Source organism: Zingiber officinale, chromosome 11A (assembly GCF_018446385.1).
Source record: "Zingiber officinale cultivar Zhangliang chromosome 11A, Zo_v1.1, whole genome shotgun sequence".
Classification (NCBI taxonomy): Eukaryota; Viridiplantae; Streptophyta; class Magnoliopsida; order Zingiberales; family Zingiberaceae; genus Zingiber; species Zingiber officinale.
This window is the reverse complement of record NC_056006.1, coordinates 84,325,880-84,347,310: the sequence shown is the minus strand read 5'-3', so window position 1 is coordinate 84,347,310 and position 21,431 is coordinate 84,325,880. Positions and strand designations below refer to the sequence as shown.

The window sequence follows — 21,431 nt, the reverse complement described above, 5'->3', positions numbered from 1 at the left end:
CTTGTGTTGTATCTTTCTTGTTGGGAACTAAGTTCTTGTAAAAATCTAGCCGCATGAATTTTAGATAATTAAAATAAAAATTCGAATAAGAAAAATAAGAATATATAAGTATAGATCTTCGTTTCATCAAGAACATGATATAAGAAAGTAAATATTGTAATTATAAAAAATTTGAATGTAGTGAAATTATTATTGTTCTTTGTGTAGAGCTCGTCGATCCAGCAATTTCGCGGAAGAAGGAGAAGAAGGTTGGCTTTCCGGAGGGGAACAAAGAGACGTCTCAAAGATGCTCTAATCTTCTGGGGACTCACCCATTATATAGTGCACATCTATTATCGGCCCATAGATAATCATAGATGTAAGATTATAAGTTCATATATACTGAACATCTATTATCAACATATATTATCAACATATAGATGATAATAGATACGGGACTAAATGTTCTATACATACATGGTCTACATCCAATAACCGAATCTAATAAGCATAAGTTATATCATTTTAAAGGGTTCAGATCGTATTCATATATGCAACTTACAAATAAGTCCACCTAATAAGGATAATTATATCCAATAATCTCCCACTTTGGCTATATGTGAGTTGTATGTGAAATACAAGTAAAATTTTAGTTGATATTAAATTTTATGGGTACAAGAAACACCTGCAAATAATCTGGTCCATTAATTTCATTAGTATAAGACTAAAGAGGTCATAGCTACGGTATATGATCATAACAAGCCCCAACAGTAATCACAATGTCAATGTCATTAATGACATACATCAAGATGTAGATGTGTAGAGTGAAAATTATATGAAATGTGATCAGCACATGTCAATTTTTAACTGGTCATAAGATGACCTCAAAAGAGGTCAGATCATATTTTCAAAATACTTTATGCTAAACTGCAATAGCAAATCATGATCCACTTTATGATTCCAAAAAGAATATGTATCATATTTACAAACACTAAATGTTAAACAGCAGTAGTAAATGATGACATCACAGTCAGAGTGTCAAACAAGCATATAAATTCTCATTAATATTTTGAACTTTAAGTACGTACAATAATCAAAACAAAATGTTTGTCTTTATTATCAAATATAGAGCAATAAAATAAATACAGACTCCCACTAGATGAGTTCTTCTTCTATAAGAAGAACTCTCATATCCACAACATGCGCATGACACACCTTAGGCACCAAGTCTTTGATGAGTGGATCGATCAATATGGAATCTGTGTTGATGTGCTCTACTATAATCTGACAACTCTAAACTCTTTCTTTAACCGCTAGAAACTTGATGTCGATGTGCTTGGACTTCGACGAACTGCGGTTGTTCTTGGCATAAAGTTCTGTGGCTTTATTATTACAGTAGATTCTCAATGGCCTGTCAATGCCATCAACGATCTGTAATACTGTGATAAAGTTCCGCAGCCAAATCCCGTGATTGGATGCTTCATAGCAGGCTACCAACTCTGCCTCTATAGTAGAAGTAGCTACTAGCATCTGCTTGACCCTCTTCCAAGATATAGCCCCTCTAGCAAGCATGAAAATATAGCATGAAGTAAATCTTCTTCTATCCAAGCATCCAGTAAAATCGGAGTTTGAATATCCAATCACCTCTAGATGATCTGATCTCCGATACGTGAGCATATATCCTTTAATTCTTTGCAAATATCGCATCACTCTCTTTACCGCTTTCCAGTGTGACAATCCTGAGTTACTAATATATCTGCCTAATCATCCTCACTATGAATGCTATATCTAGTCGAGTACAAACTTATGCATACATGAGAGTTCCCACTGCTGATGCATATGGGAATTGCTTCATCTCCTTTATTTCAAGTTCAAGCCGTGGATACTGCTGTAAGTTGAACTTGTCACCTTTGACACAGGTGTGTCACCAGGTGTACAATTCTGCATACCATATCTTATAAGCACCTTTTCAATATAGGCTTGTTGTGAAAGTCCAAGAATATCTCTTGAACGATCATGATAGATCTGTATGCCTAAAACAAAGGATGAACACCAAGATCTTTCATTTCAAAATTATCAGATAGAAATGACTTAGTTTGAAGCAGCAGATCATTATTATTACTCGCAAGTAATATATCGTCCACATACAAAAAAAAAAAGCATAACAAACTTGCTTCCATTGAACATGACATATATGCACTGATCAACGAGGTTCTTTTTAAATCCAAATAAAATAACCACTTGATCAAATTTCTGGTACCACTGACGAGACGTCTGTTTTAAACCATAAATTGACTTCTTTAATCTACATACTAGGTGTTTTGAGTCTTTAGACTCAAAGTTCTCTGGTTGCACCATATATATAGACTCCTTTATGCCTCCATTGAGGAATGCAATCTTTACGTCCATTTGATGTAGCTCTAAATCATAATGAGCTACAAGTGTCATGATTACCTTAAGGGAGTCTTTTGTCGACATAGGTGAGAAAGTCTCCTTGTAATCAATGTCTTTTTTTGAGTTAATCCCTTGGCAATAAGATGTCTTATACTTTTCGACATTGTCCCTTGAATTCCGCTTGGTTTTAAATATCCATTTACAACCAACGAACTTCTTTCCTTCAGGCAATTCGATAAGTTTCCAAACATCATTGTCCGTCATAGACTTTAACTCTTCTTGCATGCGTTAATCCACCTTTCAGGGTTAGAGTATTGTTTGACTTCTTGGAAAGATGTAGGATCACTCTCCAAGCCTATGTCAAAATCATGCTTTTGGAGATAAACATAATCACGAGAATTCGTGGTTCTCCATTCTCTTGTGGATCACCTTAAAGACACTTGTATTTGAGGTGGTTGAGGTACTTGCTCATCAATATAAGGCAATACTTCAATTTCAGTGGCAGGTTCCTTCAATTGCATTGGAGATGTCATGGGAATATCTTGGTTCGCTACGCTCACTGGATGTATGATACCCATAATGTGTGGTAAGGTAATCATACCGCTACTAATTGCACTAGTAGTAACTATAGGAGGATCGCCAATGCTTTCCTCAAAAGATACTTCCCTGATTTTATTACTCCCACTATCCTCAATGAATTTGGCATTTCCCGTTTCGAAGAATGATCTATTATAGGAATCATAAAATTTATACCCTCTTGACTTCTCAGAGTATCCTATAAAATTACAGCTAACCGTTCTTGAGTCTAGTTTCCTTTCATTAGGCTTGTAAGGCCTAGCTTCAGCTGGACAACCCCAGACATGTAAGTGCCTAATGCTAGGCTTCTTACCCGTCCATATGTCGAATGGGGTTTTAGTTACTGCCTTACTACGTACTCTATTGAGTAGGTAAACTGCAGTCTTGAGTGCTTCACCCCCACAAGGATTCTGGTAGAGAAGTGAAAGTCATCATACTTCTTACAATGTCTTTTAAGGTTCGATTGTGATGCTTAGCTACACTATTCTGACTGAGTGTACTGGGCATGATATACTGAGGTATAATTTCACACTCAGCAAGGTAATTTGCAAAAGGTCCTGGACGTTATTTACCTGATCCATCATATCGACCGTAATATTTACCTCCACGGTCGGATCAAATAGCTTTAATTTTCATACTTGGTTGAAGTTCAACTTCGACTTTGAAAATTTTGAACATGTCCAAAGATTGTGATTTCACATGAATAAGGTACAGATAGTCAAATCTGGAATAATCATCTATGAAGCTAATAAAATATGTGTGTCCATTCCAAGATACCTTAGGGAATGATCTACAAATATCCGTATGTATTAGCTCCAAAACATCACTGCAACGGCTATCCCCCTTATTCCTTTTGTTAGTAGTCTTCCCCTTGATACACTCTATGCAAACATCAAAGTTTGACATGTCAAGGGAATCAAGAATTACATGTTACATTAACCTTTCTAGGCGTTGTTTGTATATATATCCTAAACTCCTATGCCACAACATGGAAGAATTCTCGTCAGTCACTTTACGTTTTGTACGTATACGATGCATTATTACGTTGTTAACCATAGGAGTAAAAGTGTTCAATTTATAAAGCTTATCAACCAATGAACCATTGCTAACCAACACTAAATTAAAGAAAATACTGAAAATTCCATTTCTAGATGAACAAGAATAACATGATTTGTCCAAACAAGAAATTGAAATTAAATTCCGTTGAAAAGACGGTACAATAAATGTATTTTCTAAATCCAGAAAAACATTGGTTCCTAAACAAAGTCTAAAAACACCAATAGACTCGACTTTAGCCTTCTTCTCATTTCCTGTATAGATGTATCTTTTACCATCAAGAGAAAGTCGGTTTCTGAGACAACCTTCCATAGTGACACTTATGTGAGTATGTCCCCTTGGATGGGTCTAGTGGCTAGCGCATGATGTGTTGCCACCATGAGGTCTGGGGTTCAAATTTCGGCAAAGTTGAGGTAAATGCCTCCCTTATGTGTTAGTCACTATTCAAAAGGCTAGTAGCCGCCCGTGATTTACCTCCTCCGTGTTGGCCCTAGGACGGGTTGCCGGGGGTGCTGGGGGCGAGCGTATTCGCTTTTTGCCACCACTTATTTAAGTAGTAGCACCGGTGTCAGTGAGAACTATTAACTTTCGAACTAACAAAATTTTGAAAACTCCCAGAATCTGCAATCTGCTTTCCTTTTCCTTTATTGATCCTCTTTCTCTTCTTGCTTGAACCTTGAGATCTAGATGCTAGGTGAGCACTTTCAGGTGTCTCAAGCCTCAGTCTCTCCCTTATGTTTTCTTTTCTAGTATACCACATGATTACCAACTTCGTAAGAAGTGTGGTAGTCTTGACCTTTTCATTTGAGGTGAATCAGTCTTCCAAATGGTCCAAGAAACTCCTAACATCTTCTCCCTTGGTTATTAAACCCTTTATTGGTGCCGGTATGAAAAGTTTCAAGATACTCAGACACATGCGATTTGATTTCTCCCACAGCTGAAATTCAGCCTCTGCTCTATAGTGCTAGCACTGGTCAGAGGTGTTGGTACAACATCTCTCAGGTCAAGGTTGACCTGGTTGACCAAGCTTGAGTCTTGGTTTGAGTTTCGATGTTTGACAATACAAGGTTGATTGAACAAGAGTCAAGTAGGTCAAAGGATTGACCGGATACTTGATTGGGAAGTCCTAACTGGGATGTTAGGCGAAATGAAAGTCCTGGTGAGTAAAGCCAGGTAGCGGAGAAATCCTAGTGAGTGAAGCTAGGTGAAAGTCCTGGTGAGTGAAGCCAGGCAGAAGAGAAGTCCTGGTGAGTGAAGTCAGGCAGAAGAGAAGTCCTGGTGAGTGAAGCCAGGTAGAAGGGAAAGTCCTGGTGAGTGAAGCCAGGTGAAAGACCTAGCGAGTGAAGTTAGGCAGTGAGAAAGTCCTAGTGAGTGAAGCTAGGCAAAATGGAAGTCCTGGTAAGTGAAGCCAGGCACAGGGGAAAATCCAGATGGGTCAAGGTTGATCAGACATCAGATGAAAGTCCAAGTAGGTCAAGGGAGTGACCGGATACTTGGCATGATGAAGGAAAGTCTAAGTAGGTCAAAGGAATTGACTGGATACTTGGCACAAAGAAAAGTCAAAGTGGGTCAAAGGGATTGACCGGACACTTGGTGAGGGAGTCCTAGCAGGTCAAGGAAGTGACTAGATGCTAGGCATGATGTACCAACAGGTTAAGGTTGACCGAATGTTGGTTTGGGAGGCTTGGGATTTGGTTTTGGGTAAAAACCAAGAGCTGGATCAATCAGTGGATCGATCAGTGGATCGATCAGTGGATCGATCCAGGCAGTTTCCCAGCGCACAGAAAGCCTATGGATCGATCAGTGGATCGATCCAGAGGTCCCAATCGATCAGTGGGTCGATTGGGACGCTGTTGCTTCGCACGATAAGCGCTGGATCGATCCGTGGATCGATCCAGGCGTTTTTCCAGAGCACAGAGGCTCTCTGGATCGATCCAAAGCCTCCCCGATCGATTGGGAGCATTCCAATCGATCGTGATTCGACCGTTAGCGTCGATTTAAGCCGCATGCGTTCATTTCCTTCGGCATTGCTTCCACAACAGAGCTCAGATCTTCACCAGCGACTCACAGAGCTCTCCACGCCAGTTCTTGAAGTTCTTGGAGGTTCTTCCAAGTCAAGAGGCGGATCTATTGCAAGAGGAAGAAAGCTAGGGTTAGGGTTTTCTTGTACTCATTGTAAGCTTTGTGCTTGTATTTTGTATCCTTTCCCCTTCCTCTTGTAGTGTGAACTTGTAGGGCTTCTCCGCCTTCGGTAGTTACCGAAAAGGAGGGTTTTCTTAGTGGAGGGTGCGTGAGTAGGTGTGGATTCTTGGACTAGTCACCTCTTGTGAGGTGGATACCAAGTAAACCAACTTTGTTAGCGTTGTGTGGTTTGTTTCTTGTATTTCCGCTGATCATCTTTGAAGAAACAAGCAACGACGAGCACCTAGCACGCGACGAGCTATTCACCCCCCCCCCCCCAGCTACTTTTCGGTCCCAACAAGAGGTGTGAGATGATCATTCCTTAATGCATAGTCTAAGTTTATGCAGCCTAAGACTACTGTCACATATTCTTTCCATTCAGTAAAATTTGAACCAGTTAATGTTGGGATGTTATTAATGTTGACAGTTATAGATTGCACTTAAATTAACGAGAAAAATTTATTTAAGCTCACAATTTAACTAAAACCAAGAACATATAAGTAATATAAAATTATGTAAATAAAATACAATTTTAAATATATATAAATGGACTCTTTATGAGATACCAAGTACAATATAATGTACCTTCCTTTGGGTCGACACATTATTTGTTAGCGATACTCTCTAATATAACTCAAACTTTAATTGGTCACACAATGTGCCTTCCTTCGGGTCGACCCATTGTGCGCATAATATGATACTTTATATGAGTTATATTTTCATCCATAGCTTACAACAACCTTAATCGGTCATATAATATGGCTTCCTTTGGGTCAACATATTTTGTGCATAATCTGAACAAAATAATATTTTGTTCCATAGTTGTAAGATACTTTATACATATATCTACCATAAAAGTAACCTTCCTTTGGGTCGATTACTTTTAGCATAGATATATGTCTACCAACACAAAATGCACTAAACCTACCTAAGTTGCCTTCTTTTGGGTCGACACATTAGTTCAACTTAGTAGCATGTTGTGTTGATAGACTCCTCCGCTCGGTCGATTTCTGTTGCTTTTCCCCGTAATAACTTGGTTCAGTAGATTATTTTCGCCCGACAGGACAAGCGCTCTGGTCACCTTAACATTTCTCTGATCCATAATGAGCATCTGATGTTCTAGCCGTAGTGCTCCTGGCCGGACTAGTGTTCTACTTAGATGAGCTACCTGGCCGATCGGACACTTCATGCTCAATCAGCAGTTGGCGTCGATTTTCATTCGGCCATCTTTGGTGGGACCATTGATCACCGCTGACTGCTGTTGACCACCTTGACTTTGACTTCCACATCGACTACTATTTCTACCTTTGACCCACGCTTGGTGGGCCCCTTTTATCACCACATCATCTGGGATGATTAAGTATAAGTCAATATGTCCAAAGGTGTTTAAATAACTCACAGAGGATTTACCACTCCTTTGATAAAGGAGATGTATATTCTAAGGCCTCCTGTCAAAATTATTGCTCATAAGTCTTTGATCAAAGCATTACACGTTAAGAGAATGATCTTCCTGTACACTTATTTCAGTACTTTGAATCTATGAGACAAGAAACTATTACTTGAGCTTGAGCTAGGTTTGATGTAGTCAGCCTAATGAGGATTAACATATAGAGCATGTCTTGAACTAAGTGGGTATAAGATGAGTGAAAGGAATAAATAATTATAGCCGTTGGAGGGTTTAAAATTATTTTGGGATCAACTGTGATTTTTTCAGTAAATTAAGGATCATAATATATTACTAGGCGTCACTCATGATCGATTTATAATTAATAGTTAATTATGAACTATCAACATAAACCGGGAATCTATTGGGTCATACACACTACGAGTATATCTAAAAAACTTAAAACAAATTTAAGAATTGAATTATCAAATTAAGATAGATTAGATGAGGAGCAAATATGAAAAATATTTGTGGCATTGGAAGTGATGGTGGACTACGTCTTTTGAAGGTAAGGTTAGATTTATTATGGTTTAGTAATAAATCAAATTGATTTAGTTTAGTTATGAACTAAAAATTAATTTGGTTATAAACTAAAACTGTTTAGTTTTTGAATCAAACTTAATGCTAATGGATCAGACTGACCTAAAGGGTTTAGGTTTATGTTATGACTCGCTCCCCAAGTCATTGTGAGAAGGTATATATACCTTTATATGATGAGAAGATATAATTATTCATGGGAGGAACTTAATTGTGATTAGGGTTGTCCTTCTCCTTCTCCTCTTTCTCTCTTGCCATTGCCCAAGTGTGCCACCAACCTTATGTCATCGCCCTCACCACCGGCTTTCAACTACCGCTGACCCTTCGACCACCAATTACTGACCGACCACCTTGCTGCTAACCACAAAAGTCATTGGATAACAACAAAAGACTTTTGAACAACCTCTCTGGTTGCTTCTCTCCCTCGCTTTGTGCCGCCGGGTTGTCCTTTGTCGCCGGGCACAATGTCGAGCCGGGGACTCTCTCAGATCGTGTTATATCCTCCCTAAGCAGAGATGAAACTTGTGACTTCGAGAAGTCGTCTCAAATATATCTCAGCATAGATATCGATAAAGACAATCCTTGTGAGGATTACTAGTTGATCCCATTTCCGCTTAACGTCATCCGGCAGAGATTGTTTCCACCAACCATCAAAATAAATCAGGAGACACTACATAGTGTCGTAGCAACTATTGTATTTTAGTTGATACTAAGTATCCAATTCTTTCAATCGACTAATCTCAGATATGCTAATAACATTGTATCAGCTATTGTATTTTAATATTTAATTGATGATCTGAGGTTTATCCCACCATATGCTTATGATCTATGTACCTGTATATACCTCCCTCCATATCCGTAGGATCGACATGTAACAGATCTTTTTTTTTAAGTTAATCATCTGTTAAAAAAATCATCAGTTAATTCATTAAAATTGAGATTTATGTAAAAAAAAAAATTAAAAAAAAAACAAATGAAGAAGGCGTCCAAGGCTTACCATTGCCTCGGGCTGCTATTGCATAACTTTTGAGATATGGGAGGTTACTTAATGTTCATCAATCAAATTTATAGTTTCACCTGTGCCTCAATTACGATGAACGGTCAGGATGTACCCCGGCGTCCAAAAATGACATAGTCGTAACCAAATCTACGGCTCCGATGAACCCCTGTACCTACCAGATTCACCCAAAATAGACGGCCCAGATGTATTCCCTACATCTAAACATCGCATCAACCGGGCCACATCCCACAATACTTCAATTTCATCGACTCACTAATCGGAACTCAACTCGTCACCAATATTATGTCTGGAGAAAAACACGGGGCCCACTTTTCGAATCAATGGCAACCTAGGTATCCGTTACAAATAGTGCCAAAACCCACCGCGAGTTATCGTATACTCCGCAGTATAAATATAACGTTATCATGTGTCGGTTCTCGCCGCCGACCCTTTTCTTCGCCTGCTCCGCCCCAATTCCACCCCTCTTTCTCTCTCTAAATCTCACAATTTAATCTCCCTTTATTATTATTTTTTATTAACGCTCAATTTCCACCCGCCCTTCTAAATCCTCGTTTCAAATCGATCGATTTAAACCCCGCGTCGGGTTCCATTCCATGGCGTTCCATGTCGCTTGCCCGCTCACTTGGTAACCCCTGCTCTCTTTTCTCCCTCGGCCCGTTCCTTCCCATCGCCCTATCGCCCTTCTGTGGCTTGCCCTTTCGATTTGATCCTTGGTTTTGACTTGCAGCCGGCGGATTTGCGACTGCGAGCTGGGATTTGGTGCTGCCCCGGGGCTCGAGGCTTTGGCTGTCGAGATCGACGCGCTCGAGGAGTTTTTGAGGGATCCATGGGCCGTCCGCCCCGCCGCCGACGAGGAGGAGGAGGAAGATGGGGAGAAGGGTGTTGTCCAGGTCTGGGTCCCCCGTGTGGTGCCCGCTTTGACAGCGCCCTCCGTGGTGGCGGATGACGTCGGCGCCGGCGACGAGGTTAAGCGAGCGGTGTTGCAGCGGCAGGCGTTGGCTGCTTCCTTGGCGGCGGAGGACTATGTTCGGAGGTTGGAGGCCGGTGGTGCAGCAGTAAGTAGTCATTCTGAGTCTGGGATGATAGGGTTTCGGGACGTGATTCAAGCAAAGTTTGATTTGTTTACTGGCTTCATTAATTTAGAACGAGGCATTACCTTTTTGATCGCCTAGAGTTTTCTACATATGTTTGCTTAAGTTTTTTCTAACATTAACAAAGCAGTGGGGGGAACGAACTTTTGATTGATGATTGTTCTATTTAGGATTCCTTTTCATTCCTCATATATTTTTTTTGTTGAGTTGCTATACAAATCTGGTTCTCATATTTCTCCATTGTAATTCGGCATGGATTGTTCTTGTGTTGGGAGATTCTTCTAATTTGGTCAATTGGGATTAACATTGGACATATGAAGGCTAGGCATAAAAATTAGTGTCTTTGTTTTTTTATTGCATGGTTTATACCTTGATCTTCATTTGCATGCCTCATTCTCCCAAATGATTTCACATGCCTGAATAATGTGTCAGTAATTATTTCTTTATAATTATAACATTCTTCACACACAAATGAACTGCCTGTTTTTTTTTCCAGTTACTTCTACCTTATTGCACTTTGTATAAACCTGTGAGTAAGTGAATCCTCTACAAGAGTTCAGCTGGCCAACATTTTTTTTGTAGCATTAGATGAACGAGGGTAAAAACAAAAAGGCAAATGTAAGTAGGTAGGATTGCAGCTACATATGAGATTTGTATTAAAAAGTCTGGAAGAGTTTAAGATATCAACTTATAGCTGGACTAACTAAACTATTCAATAAAATGTTGAGAATTAAGAAAATGTCTTACAGATAGAAGAAAGGTTTGTAATACTAATTTATAAGAATAATGTGATATATGATGTTATTTCATCATGGGGAGATTAAATTGCTGGAAACTTTGGAAAAGAGTGATTACAGGAAGAATAATAACGAAATACAAATGAAGATATATTTGTAGTAGCTCAGGAGATCAACTATAGAATTAAATAATAAGAGTAAGATTAGTAATATATAGATATAGCAAAAAGAAATGTTTGTGCATGCTTCTTATTGATTTAAAAAAGAATTTATGATTGAAACTCTAGGCATCTATTCGTGGTGAGTTTTAGATAAGGAAGTAACATTCTTACACGGAGTTCAATTGAACAGGACCAGTATATATGATCCAAATAATGTGGCCTCACGTCTTGTCATTCTTGTTCTTGTTGTCATAGGGCGCATTTTGTTCCATCTTTCGCCAAATGGAATTATGCATATTACCTTCATCTACATATCAATTGAATCCCTGTTTTCTTTTATCAGATTAATGGTTTTCCAAAATGTTAGCAAATATTGCGTACTTCAACTGATCAATAGCTATGCGATTCATTTCCATTCTCCTTTGTCATGTGAATTGAATAACTTACAGTGCATTAAGTTGTTTGTGTATGTTCCTTGATTTATTGTTCTAATTAATATGAAAAAACTAATAGGTAAACTTGTTTGTCTTCCCAGGAGGCACCAGGAGAGGCCACCAACAGCCTTGATGGAGAATATCAAGGAAACTCTACGGTGAAGGTCATGTGCCGCATATGTTTTTCGGGCGAAGATGAAGGGACTGAGAAAGCTTTGAAGATGCGCTCTTGCAAACAATGCAACAAGAAGTACCATAGAAGTTGCTTGAAAACATTGTCTGAACATAGAGGTCTTTATCCGCTACTCCATGCAGCATTAGGAGCACTTAGCCTCCAATTCTAACGACTAAAAATGTTCTGCAGATTTATTCCATTGGAGTTCATGGTCTTGCCCCTCTTGTCGCATATGTGAGGTACTTCATCTCCTGCTCTCACTCGGTAGATCATGTGCTTTTGTTAAAAGAGTAGAAACAAGTTTATGAACATTCATGCTCTATTTCCTGTGCTTCTTACTGAAACTCCTTTTGATGGTATTTAGTCTAATAATTATGTTTACAAGTTATATTAGATTAGGTTGCCTTTGTATTTCATGTTAATAAACAGGACAAGTTCTACCATTATCAATACATTGGTCAACTAATTAACAATATTTTGCTAGCTTACACATTATACCATTATCCTACCTGGCACTATGGTAAAACATTATAGACTGCAGTTATTAAATTTGCAACGAGTTATTCTGCAGTTAATATGCCTGGCACACTGTCCTTAATTTTTTTCCCTCAACTATTTATCTTTCATGTGTTTATTCCCTAAAATCAGTCAATTCAACAAATATAGCTTTTACATTTGATTGATTCAGGAAACGATGCCTAAATATGTTGTAGCTTGCCTGAATGAGAGGAATAACATACACTACCGTTTTGTTCACAGTTGCTTGCTCAGGCTTGACTCGACAAAAAAATTCTTGTACTCATGTTCATGGTTATTTTTGTCTTCTTTTCTAAGCTTTTGAAACTTTCTTTATTAGCCCACAACCTGCCCTAGGATTAAACTAGGGCATCATAATCTCATTGTTTTAAGTCTTGACATTTGAGGCAAGACACAAATTCCACCCAAGGCAAGATGCAAGCCCAAATAATACCTTATCATCAATTTTGATCTTCTCCATGTGAGGCTCAATGCTGGCTTTTCCATCACATAAACAATCATTTTCAAGTATCTCCATGCAATATTATTTAGGTTAGCTCTGAAACCACTTATCACTACTTGCTCAAGGGAGAGAATTTTATTACTTGTTATCCTAACAAATACGGGATTTTTTTTATTGTATGAAGAGTTATAAGAGGAACAATCTCATACTCTCCTTGTCATCTCTAAATAAATATTTGTGTTTTTAGAGTTCTTGTTGATTCGGTTTAATTTTTCAGAATGCAATTGTGTTACACTTCAATAAGTTTATAATATCTTGCCGTCTTGCAAATATGGAACCATCTCTGTCTTTATATTGTTTAGATTGATAGCCATACTGTTTGCATTGTTTTTTTACTTTTCAGTTGGCTGTGAAATGTAGAATCTATAGGTTGACTGTTTCACCCTTATATGTTTGTGTTTATCAAATTGCTTGTTTTTACTTCTATGATTAGATCAGTTACTTTCCAGGTCTGCCGAAGAACTGGTGATCCTAATAAGCTAATGTACTGTAAAAGGTGTGATGGTGCTTATCACTGTTATTGTCAGCATCCACCACACAAGGTGTGTACTATATATATGATTTCTGTGCAATGAGAAGTTTTCTGTGTGTAATTGATATTTCAATAACTGAATTGCAGAATGTTGGTCGTGGGCCTTATTTGTGTCCAAAGCACACAAGGTGTCACAGCTGTGGGTCCAGTGTACCTGGAAGTGGTCCTAGTACAAGGTACTTATGGTGTTATTTTGTTCTTGATTTAGTTTTTTGTACTTTGTTGAATCTCATCTGTCATTAATAGTTGGAGGCACTTTACCTATGCTAACATGCAATATTGTTGTGACACAGATGGTTTTTAGGCTATACCTGCTGTGATGCTTGTGGTAGATTGTTTGTGAAAGGAAATTACTGTCCAATTTGTCTAAAGGTACTTACTTTGTTGAACACATTACTTCAAGAAAATTTGGATACTTTCTTCCATGATACCTACAAGGAAAATACTATCCTTAGTAATTACCAGTCATACAACAATAATCATATTAATCTTAAGGATATGTATAATAATACATTTACTAATATTAGAGCTATTGAGAATGTAATAAGTTTTTTTCTTTTCACTTAGTCTGCATATTTTTACATTAATACTAGAAGAACTTATAACACTTATCAATCAAGATAAATCTCCAGCAAATGATGTTATGCTAATTGATAACGATATACATGCCTAAATTTGAATCTTGAATTATGGATAGGAACATTGTCCAATTGTCATGTGCCTTTTAGGTTAATAGTAAAATTTTGTAAGACTACCATACAAGCAATCATGCTTCATTAGTTAGATATATGGATAATTAGGAGCAACTGATTGAGAGTCAATCTAGTAGAGATGACAATGTTAAGATGGATATACAAGATTAGTACAACAACAACAACAACCAGCAAGCTTTATCCCACTAGATGGAGTTGACAATATTAGTAGAAAGGATAAAAATTATTTTAAGGAAAAATCAGATTTAGCTTTACGAAATGATAAAATTTGAGAAAATTGGTTAAAATGATGTGAACATGTTCAAAGGATCAATATATTCTATAGTGATGCATGTGTAGGAATTCATATTTTACCTTTTAAATTTCAGGATCTAGTAGAAAGATGAAAATCTGTGTTTACTCGAAAACTTGAATACTGAGGGGTTAGTGCCTGGAGATAATCTGTGATAGTATCTGAAAGTTTTTTGTTGCTCTATAAAAGCAAATTCCTAGAAAATTTGTGTGGCCATGATTCTTTTAGCAATTTGGTTCACCAAACAACTTATACCACAATGACTTGGCTTTTTAAATTCCTCACTATCATGAACATGGCCTTGCAAAAGTGTGACACTCAGAAGGTATCAGGAATTAGATACTGGTTTATTGATGTGCTTTCCAGTTCAAGTGTGTAAGAACCAAGTATGACTTACACTTCTCTCCTTTGTAGGTTGCTGTTTTACATCACAAATAATTATTCTGATGAATTACTACAAAATATGATTTTGTATCTCGCATGTATGAAACTTTTCTATGTCATAAGTACTGATCCTTTAGAGAGTGAAAGTCTTATGTGTGTGCTTTTGATGAGCTTATCCTTTTTTGCATGGTTCTGGTCTTCTGGACTGGTTCTAGTAATGTTCCCTGCAATCTTCCTTGAAAGTGTCATATTTAACAAAGAGAATCTAATTAACTAAGTTATGTTTGTTGTAGTATATTTGTTTCAATGATGGAATCAGATGATAAGTTATTCCTTCTAATTTATTTCTTTCATTCGGCACACTTGAATTTTTGCATTTGTTTGCTGTCACATCCATATTAAAGATGTAATTGCTTTTATAGGTCTACAGAGATTCTGAAACTACACCAATGGTTTGCTGTGATGTTTGTGAAAGATGGGTCCACTGCCTATGTGATGGCATCAGGTATACCTGCTTACCTATACTAACTTTAAGAGGATTTGATTACTTGAATTGATTCTATGTAAGCTTGGTATCATACTCCAAATTAACACGTAGTGTTTTTTTTTTAAAAAAAACATAGACAATATGCAGTCAAACCAATGTATAATACATATGCCATATGCTTTCCAAATTTGTTTCTTTAAAATATCAATTATTTACATCTTCTGTATAATGTATCATTCAATTAAATTAATCATCCTAAGCAATCCATAGTTTCATAGTATTTTTCCTATGAATCTAAGTAACAACTATAAAAATATAAACAACTGATGCAATTCATATATTTGAAATTTATATATTGATTTTAGCAACACATACAACATGCTTCTTGTTTATTTAGAATATATTTTTGGCTTGTCTATCTTGCCATTTTTTTTTATAGTCAAATTGATATTAACTTGGACATAATTTTAACAAATTAGTTATTGATTTAGTCTGTATTGCTTTATGCAATTAGTGGATGTAATGATGGGTTCCTCACTGTATATGCATATTCAGCTCCATAATTGACTTATGATGAGGCCTTTTCAAACAACCCATGTACCAAGTAATTTGTTATATATATCTTCATATTATCACTTGAAACAGTTCTCATAAGGGTCTCTCCAGTTTTTCTGGTTGCTGTTAATAAGGCCTCTATGATTATATATTCATTGTTATATCTTAATGACTTTATAGTAACATGACATAAAAGATATAATGGAGATCTGGATTTGCTTGTTGCTCAAGTCCTTCATTTTTTGCTGCAAATAATATGAATACTAGCTGGAGCCTGCACCAGCAATTGCAAAACTTCCATTGGCTTCCATTCAGATAACTTATGATTGATCGGATATTGTCAGTGTCGGTTATTACATGAGTTGCCTTCACTAAACTTAGTTTTTGATAAACTTATGATGAGCTCTGGTTTCTAAACTGGATCTTGGTACACTTGATCCATGAGTCTTCAATCCTTTTATTCGACCATGATGGCTTGGTAGCTGGGTCTGGGAAACAGATAACAAGAGTGGTAGGGTTATAGTTGCTGCTATTTGAAAAAACAAAGCAGTTAAAGGGTTCAGTGAATGATTCCATTTTTGTGATTAAGTTGCAGGCTTTTGGCAGCTAAAACATGTGTGATGTCCAGTGCAGAGCACCACAGTTTTTCTATTTTAAGTTCATATTTCAATCATCAGGTTATACTTTTGATTCTTGTAAATAATGCTTACTCTAACCTGTTTTGAAACATGCCTAGTCATTCCAACCCCACTGTCGATTGCCATCTTATTCTCTATCTTGTCCAAACTTCCATTATGACTAGATGATGCGTAGTTTATTGTTTGTGGGTGTCAGGTGGATGCTAGTAGATAATATAAGCATTTGGATGCATGTATAGAAGCTATACAAGAAAATAAGAGGCACAATAGTGCATCAATATTTTTCATGTTCTTTTTAGTTTTTGTTTCTGTATTTGTTTAGCAAGCTCATCTCTTTGGCTGATTCCTATTTTCTGGATTCCTAGTGCTGTGGATCTTGAGAACTTAGATGGCTGCTGTGTCTAGCTGATTTCATATTGAGAGGAAATTTAGCATGAGGATGGTTGATGTTTGGATTTTGAAGTTGAATTAATGTGATTATATTTCAGTTAATTTTAAAATGCTTGTTAGTTTACTAATTAATTTTTTTCAAGCATATTCCATATTTCTTCTAAACTTACTAGCATCAGTTGTTATGTTATTATAGTTTCCTACTACATTTATATTATATCTTTTGACTTATTTTGGGATTTTTTAGTTGTTTGTCAGAGGAACTTTCTTCTCTTCAATTGTAAGAGCTCTCTCATGTTTTAGCATTTTCCTTTTCCATGTTATGCAGTGATGATAAGTACCAAGAATTCCAAACAGATCAAAATTTACACTATAAATGTGCTGCATGTCGTGGTGATTGCTATCAGGTGTCGTCTACTGTTTGCTAGAATTTACTTTGGTCATGCTTGGTATGACAGTCTAATGCTCCTGGCGATGGCTATGTTGTTCAGGTGACAAATATAGATGATGCAGTAAAAGAACTCTGGAAGAGGCGAGATATTGCTGACTGCGATTTGGTTTCAAGTTTGAGGGCAGCTGCTGGTTTGCCTTCTAAAGAAGAAATAAATTCAAACTTTCCTTACTTGGATGATGAGCAAAGTGGTCCAATCCTACATAGAAATGATACTACCAAACCCCTAAAGTTCTCATTGAAGGGGATCAATGATAAATTATCAAAGGAACACGAGAAGATTGTATCAAACAAAATGCAAGCAAAGAGAGTGGGATATCAGATTAAGTTAAATGGTAAAGTAGAAGATCCAAAACTTGAAGGGCTGAATGAGTCAAGATCACTGGAGAGTAGCTTTAGAAATCAGAATGTCAACGAGATAAATTCCTCCATACATGATGGTTCAGATATAGTTTCATCCTCCACTATACCTAAACTCAAAATAAAGAGCAGCAAAGCACAAGGCCTTCGTTTTAAGGAATGTTCTGCTAAAAGTACAAACGAGGTGGAGACAACAAGAAGTACTAAGCTAGTTATTCACATTGGTTCAAAAAACAAAATCCCTGCATCCAGCTCTCCAAGATCTGAAACCTCAAGCTGTCAAATGGATCAAGACTTGGTTACTAACTTTGGTAATTTTCCTATGTTCATTCTGTTTATCTTTCACACTCAAAATCACTCAGATTTGCTTTGTTCATGAAATGCCATATTGTTTAAGAATGTAGATGAATAGTTTGGGTAGTAAAATAATGATTGCATAATGAGAGCATGAAAAGAACTCTTAGAAATGTAATTTTCTGTATGTTACTTGTTTTCATTTCCTTTATGCTTTTCTAATTTTTTATATAGGTTTTATGAATACCTTGCTTTATTCTGAAAATTTTACAATTTTACAATTGCTTCTTAGCAGAAAAATGGATATCTTTTGTTGGATCTCATTGATTTTCTTTTGACTGCTTCTTTTTGTATCTTATATTATGTTTCTGTTAATGTGGAGTGTTTGTGAAATAAATCAATTTAACTTCAACTATTCTTAGTTTCTACATATCTTTTATCACATAAATGTCCGCTTACAACTTGATACATCAAATGCTAATATCTGAACTGCATATGTATTAAGTAGAACTCACAGCCTTGCTGTTATTTTTCAAACATGATTAAAAATGGCTCTCATTCACAACAGCATCCAAATAGCCTATCTACAGCAAATACTTGTGTGCACCTATTCCCTGATGATCAACTATCCCTTGGTTACTCTTTGACTCATTATGAACTTCAATTGCTCTACCCTATTCCTAATGCAGTCACCAATGTGCCATATCAAACAAAAATTATAAGAATTTTTGTTCTAATTTCCACTGAGCATACATGAGCAATTAGTTGCTTCCTTTTGTCTAGGCTTTTACTTCATTATTAATTAAAACATGGTTACATGATGCCTATTTGGATTCCAGTTGTATCCTCTTTTAGGCATTTCTTCAGCTTAATTAGTCTTTGGTATTTCTTTCTAAGCAGGGGATGATGATGCAATCAAGCAGAAGGTAAGAGATAATCAGGATGACCATAATACTACTATTCAACGAGATACCACAGAGGGTATATCATTACTATATTTGATGCTATTTGCTAGTTTCTTCATCCATTTGCCTACCTAATATGATTTTTGCTACCTTTGACATTTCAGGTGGTAGAGTTAATAATCAAAACCTGTTGAGAAGTCCAAATCCTGGAAGTAAAGAAAATCCTCCAGCAAAAAGAGTAAAATTGAATGAGAAGCACCAGAAAAGTAATGGTAATTTGATTGATGAATGTCGACTTAATGCTAGAAACCATAATCCATCCATAAGCAAGAGAAGGAATGACAGGAGCCTGTATCCAGAAAATGAAACCAGAGAACAAAGTGATGACATTATCCAGAAAACGCAACACGCAGATATATCTAACAAGTCTGAGAGGGGCTGCAATGATACATCTCTCTCAAAGTTTACCTCAAGTTCCTCCCAAGATATGAAGCCATTACTGAAACTGAAGTTTAAGAATCCATATTGTGAACAGAAAAGCTTATGGGCTTCTACAGGAGAAGAAGAGAACTCTGCTAAAGGACAGAGATCGACGAGGAAGAGACCTTCAACTGAGAAGAATGGGTGGATGGGAAATGAGAAAATATCAAAATTGCATCTTGGTATCTAATGGTTGGAGCAACTTATGAGGCTTGGATATTTCAGAAACTGGGTAAGTGTGTACCTTTCTTTCGTATCATATCCACCACAATTTTATCTTAGTGGTTCAAAACTTTAAACCTTTAAATTTGCTTATAGAAAGTAACAAGCATCTTATATAAAATGGCAGATATGCAGTGACTTCTGCATTATGTTAAATAGATTTGCGAATGATCTTTGCCTTTTATGAACTTTGTTGCAGGAACTGGGAAGCGATTTCATCTTCGTCTCTCGTTCCAAACAAGGATGCACATTCATGGAGGTCTGTAGCCGAGCGACAGTAATCCAACTGATTTGTTTCGATTCCCAGTAAAGTAAATCAGAGAATCCCTTGACATTAGTGATCATTGTAACTTGCTGAATATGAAGCTCTTTGGGTTTTAATTAGCCTGGTGCTCTAATCGTGCCAAGGTTCGCCTTTTGTGTAGTTGAAAAAACACCGGTCTTTTAAACATTATTTGTAGACGCTACAGCCATTCTTGTACCATCTGTACCATCTGCCTAGTTATTTGCTTTATTGTGCCCGTTTAAAAACGTATCGGGAATTTCATAGCAGGAAATAGAGGCGTTGAATGGGTTGGGAATTTCGTAGCCTGTCCCGGGTCATGCTCAGTTTGCTGAACTGAGCAAACTAGGATATGCTCAGTTTGCTGAATTGCCTTGATTTGCCTTTGAGCTCGTGGTCAAACTAGGATAAGTTTTGAGCTATTTGTGCTAACGTTAGTAGACCCTAAATTGGCACAATCCTTAGCTGTGCTTGAGCTTGACCCATTGGTATTTCTTGTAGGGTAGGTGCTTGGAAGAATTTTGATGAACCATTCCAGCGTTTAGTTACAAAATAATCAGAATTTGCACAATTTTTATTCTTTCTCCTCATTATTAATTCCTTATGTTCTCCTCTGCGTTACGATGTAGTGGAAGGATGTTAGATTATCATTTAAATATTCACGGTTCCATCCAGAATACGTGTTAAATCTTAATATTATTCTTCATGTGTTCATCTTATCGTGCATATTGCCATTGGTTATGTTTGGTAATTCCGTGGAAATAAATAATGTACAATAATAATATGAAACCCTAAATCAATTCATTTTTAAAAAATAATTTAGTTTTTAATTTTCTTGATTCTCGTTTTGATTTTGTTTTTTAATTGCGTCTTCTGTGCGTGGGGAACCAAAAGATATACGGCTTTTTATAAAAGGCGTAGATAGAATTGTATATTTATCAAAAGATATATTATGATTTTATAATTATGAAAAGATGCATTAATAAATATGAAAGTCTTTTTATACGTCTTTAGCTAATATCATCTTTTGTTACCCTACTTTATAAGCGTCCAAAGTATACTTGAATTATTTAAATTTAAAAATTTTATTGATGGTTCAGATGCCGATGATATCAACATCTTTCTCTCTCTCTCTCTCAAAACGTGCAAGCCTCACACTTTTCTAATTCTCCGATTACGAAAAACTTTCACACATTTTTAATTGCGAGATCATCCCCCACCGAAAGAGTACGTAAACGTCTTCATGTGTCCGTCAAGTGACATCAAGGGTTTCCGGTGAAAATCCACACTGGTCCCGTCTCTGCAGTGAAGTTTAAGGTTTCTACCAATACTCTCCTTTCATAATGATGGAACGAAGTGGGTTGGGTGTTTCATCCTCTGTTGTTAAATTATCCGCAAATGTATTACCTTCGAAACCATCGGATTTGCAAAAGCTGAACTAGTTTGGACAAAAACTACATTGGAACAGCGTGTTAGGTCACTTTAACAGTTCTTTTTTGAAAAATCCACAAAGAAAGGAAGACATCATAGATGTGTTATTTTACATGATCGACACATAGCCATGATTAAATAGTCCCCCTTAAGTATTTTCTTGGACATACAAGATATGCAGCATATCCG

At 36.8% G+C, this 21,431-nt stretch overlaps 1 protein-coding gene across 1 annotated transcript; it reads left to right on the top strand.

The window, feature by feature from the left end:
* Positions 1-9,612: 9,612 nt before the first annotated feature.
* On the top strand, positions 9,613-20,042 carry LOC122031880. The gene is made up of 13 exons (XM_042591083.1): positions 9,613-9,813; positions 9,916-10,243; positions 11,713-11,902; positions 11,976-12,025; positions 13,275-13,367; positions 13,445-13,533; positions 13,651-13,729; positions 15,169-15,251; positions 17,145-17,223; positions 17,308-17,938; positions 18,822-18,902; positions 18,991-19,538; positions 19,728-20,042. The coding sequence occupies exons 1-12, from the start codon at positions 9,782-9,784 to the stop codon at positions 19,494-19,496; spliced, it is 2,241 nt and encodes a 746-aa protein (XP_042447017.1). The 5' UTR covers positions 9,613-9,781; the 3' UTR covers positions 19,497-19,538; positions 19,728-20,042.
* The last annotated feature ends 1,389 nt before the right edge of the window (positions 20,043-21,431 follow it).

Coding starts and splice junctions, on each gene's coding strand:
- LOC122031880 (XM_042591083.1), top strand. CDS start 9,782: ATGGCGTTCCATGTCGCTTGCCCGCTCACTTG. Junction 10,244..11,712: donor TGGAGGCCGGTGGTGCAGCA/GTAAGTAGTCAT, acceptor TTGTCTTCCCAG/GAGGCACCAGGAGAGGCCAC. Junction 18,903..18,990: donor TCAACGAGATACCACAGAGG/GTATATCATTAC, acceptor TTGACATTTCAG/GTGGTAGAGTTAATAATCAA.